The 5,464-nt window shown below is 41.6% G+C and overlaps 1 protein-coding gene across 1 annotated transcript; it reads left to right on the forward strand.

The window, feature by feature from the left end:
• The first annotated feature begins 508 nt into the window (after positions 1-508).
• On the forward strand, positions 509-4,847 carry LOC104913101 (MAP kinase-activated protein kinase 3-like). The gene is made up of 4 exons (XM_010718292.1): positions 509-693; positions 1,491-1,555; positions 3,701-3,780; positions 4,623-4,847. Exons 1-4 carry the CDS (start codon positions 524-526, stop codon positions 4,830-4,832), a joined length of 525 nt encoding a protein of 174 aa, XP_010716594.1. The 5' UTR covers positions 509-523; the 3' UTR covers positions 4,833-4,847.
• Positions 4,848-5,464: the final 617 nt, after the last annotated feature.

The raw sequence follows: 5,464 nt of genomic DNA on the forward strand, positions 1-5,464 counted from the left end.
TATAAAATAGATATAAAATGAAGGTGTGGGAGGGAGGCTCTGCCTCCCTCCTGAACTTTCCTTTCTCTTTTACAATTACTTGCAGAACGAGTCTCTGCTCCATCCAGAAAGTGGGGGGCTCCAGCTCCATTGAGCTCCATCCCACCTGGCTGTACAAGGTCTTGTTTCCTTACAGGAGTTGTCTTTACACAACATATTCTGTTTGACTGCAGTGTGAGTACTGCAAAAAAAAGTAGGATGAAACCTACAGTTTCTCATCTGGAGTTAAATGAGATGGCTCTGTATCCACCTCCTTCAAAATCTCCCCTTGCTGCCACTCCAGACCCCTCAGCTCCGAAAGACCAGTTGTGGCTTCTGTATACTTCAGCCTAGAAAGTGGGACAGTGCAGAGGTGGTAGAAGTCCTGTGATGGACTGACATTTTTTGGCAGGAGAAAAGTGCCCCAGGTAGTCCTTGGAACCATCCTTAAACTCAAAAACTGGCTGCGTTTACATACCAAATTAAAGCCAAATGATACAAACTGATGTCATTGTTTTCTTCTGTTTCTTTGCAGCTCCTGTATGACAACCCAAAAGCTCGTCTGGAAGTAGAATATCACTGGCGGGCATCGGGTTGTCCCCACATTGTTCACATCCTGGATGTTTATGAGAACATACATCATGGAAAGAGATGCCTCCTCATTGTCATGGAATGGTATGGACCAGCAGCACTGCTCTTTGAGGGGCTGAGGGGAGCAGGGAGAGAAAATGCTGGCTTAGAAAAGAATTAAGTGGGCTTTCTCATTAGCACAAGTTTTGTTTGGGCAGCAAGCCTGTTGTTGTCTCTATAGAACTTGTAGGTAAATGTACAGCTGCTGCAGCTAACTTGTGCAGTGGGAGAATGAGGAACCTTAAGCATAACACAATTTTTTCTTGTACTCTGACAATTATCCTTACGAAAGCTGGCCAGTTAATATGATCTTGAAAGATATGTCTGTACAAATATGATATACTTTGACTGATTGACTATCAACTACAAGTCCTGTGATCTGACAGGATCGTTTTTATTCTGTCTTGACTGTAACTTTTCCTACTCTCTCTGTGATCTGTAATACCACAATGGTGTCTTCAGTAGAGACAAATAATAACATTTTTCACTACCTTTGATTCCTATTTTCTTCATCTCCTACCCTTACACAAAACAGCCTCCTTTTGCCAACATATCTGACTTCGCCATTGTGCGTGTCGTGTTCCTTATGTCAGTGTGCATTAAACAGAAAGCATGAAAACTCCTTGGTTTTGCTTTGTTTTCTACTTATTCCATATCACAGTGGCTTTGTGCGTTGGTTCAAAGGAGCGTGGTGTTTAAGAAGCATTGGCATGGGAGGTGGTCTGTAATCTCTTCTAATCCATTCCTGCCATGGTTCCCAGATGCGCAGTCAGGTGTTAATTTGGTCTTTCCTGCTCGCATACGGTATTTTTGTTGTTGTTTCTGTGTGTTCTTTGTTTCAGCATGGAGGGAGGAGAGCTGTTTAGCAGGATCCAGGAGAGAGGAGACCAAGCTTTCACTGAGAGAGGTGAAAAATCACAAGTTTAATGTTTGTGACAAATTGCTGCTTTGCTTTTTCCCTCTACTTAGGTCTCTTACAGGGTTTTTTTTCTTTTTGATTTTTTTTTTGGTAGGTTTCCATTTTATTTATTTTCAATTCTGTAGTAAAGAGTTACCTCTGAAGTTCCTTGTGAATCAAAAGTTACCAGACTGTGACAAGTTCAGACACAATGTGGAAGGTTAGAGGAAAATTCCTTATACACATTTGCTCAGCTTTTTCAATTATGAGCCACCGCAGCCTCTATTACTCTTGTCTCTGGTCTCCTGCCAGACCACCTCCAACATTAGCTCAGGTCCTGCTGTGATTTTTATTCTGGCTGTCCCTTAAACAACAGCCCCGTGCACAGCTATACTGTGAGGTGGGGAATATAATGAGCCAATCACATTTGATGAAACATCTCTTATTTGAGGGTTTTAAAGTACTACTTGAAAGGAAGTGTTATTAGCCACGCTGCAAACAAGCCTCCTCATCTATAATAGGGACTGTGTGCATATGTAAAGACCTGCTAGGAGCCAGTGACAGAGCTTGTAGTAGAATACTCTTGCTATTTTTACTGTCAGAGTTAATCATTATTGCTGAGTACTACAGGTGTGCTTGAATGTGGTTCTCCTTGCCCATTCACAACAAACAAGGTTATTTCTAATCAGGAGTGAAAATATTAGTGTTTATAGCTGGCGTCCTGACAAAATGATTTGAAGAGGAACAATTTATACCTGAGCTTGTAAATTATACTTGAGCTTGTAAATTATACCTGAGCTTGTGTTTAGGAAGGCTGCTATAGAGGCTGGGCTATTCTTCATCCTGTGTTCCCATGTTTCTGGCCAGGGATGAATCCTTGAACTGATATGAGTGTTGTGTGGGAGAATGAGCATTTTCAGACACTTTATTTGTTCCTCTCTAAAATACAAGATTCCAGGAAGGAAACTGTTCTGATGGCCCTTTGTGCTACAGACAGGATTTTTCTACTTTAAATAGTATTATATGGTATCTTACATTTTCTCAGAAACCATTTGGGTGTTAAGATAAAAATAGCCTTTCATTCATTCCTGAGATGAATAAGCCCTGTAGCACTGGATTCCCCAGGTTCACTGGCCATTTATTCATCAGCTGCAACTCTCCGTTAAAGCCAGACTTCTCAGCTGTGCCAGGAAGGGGGAAGTTTTGCACAGCTTTCCCTTGAGGAGATGGGTGTTGTTTTTTTTTTTTTTAGCTTTTCTGGTTGCTATTGCCTGAGATTGCATAATTTCAATCAAAAGTGATGTGAAAATGGCTTCCAGGTTACAGTACAATAATTTCTCTTTTCCCTCTCACTGCTGTAGCTGAAGTTCCTACCTGTGCAGAAAAGAACAGCAAATTAAAGTGGCTATTTCTGTTTCCCTGTTAATGAAGATGTAATATAATGCTCATTTGCTACAATGGGAATGTCACACCTCCCTGCTCCGAAACTCTCCGAGTATAACTGAACTCATCCAGATCTTGAGTACTGCTCTTGCAAGGCAGCTCACCAGCCAGAGAATTTACCACTGGGATATATGTTAAATTTTCAAAACTTCTTGTTTGGTAGTGGGAGGTTTGGGCTCTGCAGAGTAGAACTGCGGACTTCATTTCTTCCAAGGAAAACTTCTAAAGACAGCGAGGAAAAAGATGTGACCTGTCCTCAAATTATTATATTGCTATGTTGCTCTATTTTTAGAAAATCTATTAGATCCTCCCATTACCCCTGAACTAGAAGCTGAAAGTTAAACTTCTGTCTAGGATAACCAAGGTCATGTCCTGAACTACCAGAGCTGCGTCCTGGCTGGGAGTTGCTTGTGTACCTTCTCTGCTTTTCCAGTGAGAAATTAAAGCACAAATTCCCGAGCTCATGAAAAGCAGAATTCTCAACTGTTTGGTTGCTGTGCCTGCTTAGGAGGAGGGCTGAGCAGCTGAGGAATTGGGGTATGGTTGCCTGCAAAACCAAAACACAGCTGCTAGGGCTAATTTTAGATATTCTACTCTTGATGCTAGCCATGTATTCCAGCAAGCTGTTTGTAAGTCATAAGCATTCCCAAGCATGTCCCTGAGTTACAGTGGGAATGTTAATGTGACCTTTCTCTAAAATTGTATTTATAGAGGCCTCTGAAATAATGAGAGACATTGGCACAGCCATCCAGTATCTGCATTCAATGAACATTGCCCATAGAGACGTCAAGGTGAGGTCTGGAGGTGTGTGGTCAGGGGAAAAGAGTGTAGGGTGGAAAAATAAATGGGTGGTGGTGATTTAAATAGAACTAAGAGTACAAATAGATTATCTAAGTGTTCCTGTTCCTCTGCCAGTGTGAGAGGGGATTTGTTCACAACTAGATCACTTCTAGTCCAAGGTCAAAATGTTCATATGTGCTAATGCTTTCCAGTTGTGTAGAGAATGCAAAGGGGGATGCAGTCCGATGGTTAGCTGAAGAGGTACCAGCAACTTGGAATCCAGTTAATTAACAAGAAAATAACACTGCCTGAAGTAAACTTAGACTAAGTGCTGTATCATTATCTGCAGTCTTTATCAGTTATTACTTGTTTTCTGAATTGTACTTTCCTTGTAATAAAGGGTGTATGAAGTTTCTATGGATGCTTCTGTGCATTTAGTTGGCAGGAGAACTGACGTTGTTTGGTGTCACTGAGGGTTACATGTATGGGGTGGAGATGCTCCATAGGTAGGAACTGGAGAATGGCTTAACAGTTCAGGTATGTGTATATATACATACTGTGGAGCTGTGTGCCACTGCCTATCACCAGCACAGAAACTGAAGTGCTTAGCCTCAAATGCTCCCTAAACACGCTCAGTGAACTAACGCCATGTTGCGAAGGACGCTGATCCTTACTCTGAGCAAAGGTGCTGGTGTGTTGGGAGGGAACTTTCTGTGTGATATGGTGGGATGTGAGGTAAAGAGGGGATCCAAATACTGGTGGTGATCAAGGCAAGCAGGAGTGTTTTGACTGCACAGCTCGTTGGAGGCCTCTCTTCATTACCCTGCTTATCTTTCTCTTGGTGGTCTTTCAGCCTGAAAACTTGCTTTACACATCAAAAGAAAAGGATACTGTACTTAAACTCACAGACTTCGGCTTTGCCAAAGAAACCACTGTACAAAATGCACTGCAGACCCCCTGTTATACTCCTTATTATGTGGGTGAGTCATCCAAAATGCATTTATTCTGTGTTTCTCATTCCTCCTGTTATAGTGGGTCTGTGGGCTGTAGGAACGTGTGGTAGATCTTCTCCTGTGGATGTAATGCAAAAAGGGAGCCTGCAGAATTAAAATAGTATCCAGCCCATCCCGAAACTTAGTCTGGGTCCAGTCCAGTCCTCTTCCTTTTCTTCCTTGGTAGGAAGCAGCCTTAAGAAGGGATGCAAATGAGAATCAAGGAGAGAGAGCGTTTTACATCTGATTACACTGAAGTAAACCTGATGTTTCCTCTGGATGATGCAATAATAACCATAATTTGAACTCAGCTTCGTAATTATTTGGGTGTTTCCTTGCAAAACTTCCCATAGCTTAAATAATGCAATAAGAAATCAGGGAGAGTACTCCATCAGCTCTAAGGCCTTCTTAAAGATGGCAAATGGAGGAATTAATAATAAAAGATCAAAGTGACTTAATCACAGCTGAATTTTTGCCTGCATTTTGTCCAAAGCACTGCGTAATGAATGCCACATCAGACTGTGCTCTGTGCACTCATTTCAGAGTATGTCCTTTTTGGTCTCTGAGTTAATAGTCATTCACCATATGGTATGATTGAGGCAGTCTGTGCTTGGAATTTCTTTGGAAAGGGCTCAATTTTTTAGAAGAGTTAGTTCCCTTCTTCTATGTGGACGTTACCTTCTTTTTTTTTTTGTAATGGAAG

The sequence above is a fragment of the Meleagris gallopavo genome, chromosome 14 (genome assembly GCF_000146605.3).
Source record: "Meleagris gallopavo isolate NT-WF06-2002-E0010 breed Aviagen turkey brand Nicholas breeding stock chromosome 14, Turkey_5.1, whole genome shotgun sequence".
NCBI lineage: Eukaryota > Metazoa > Chordata > Aves > Galliformes > Phasianidae > Meleagris > Meleagris gallopavo.

What these genes read in the sequence shown, in the direction of transcription:
- LOC104913101 (XM_010718292.1), top strand. Translation starts at nt 524, where the DNA reads ATGTCATTGTTTTCTTCTGTTTCTTTGCAGCTCCTGTATGACAACCCA. An exon ending in CCAAGCTTTCACTGAGAGAG is followed by an intron (nt 1,556 to 3,700) that starts GTGAAAAATCAC and finishes TTGTATTTATAG; the next exon opens with AGGCCTCTGAAATAATGAGA. An exon ending in TTGCCCATAGAGACGTCAAG is followed by an intron (nt 3,781 to 4,622) that starts GTGAGGTCTGGA and finishes GTGGTCTTTCAG; the next exon opens with CCTGAAAACTTGCTTTACAC.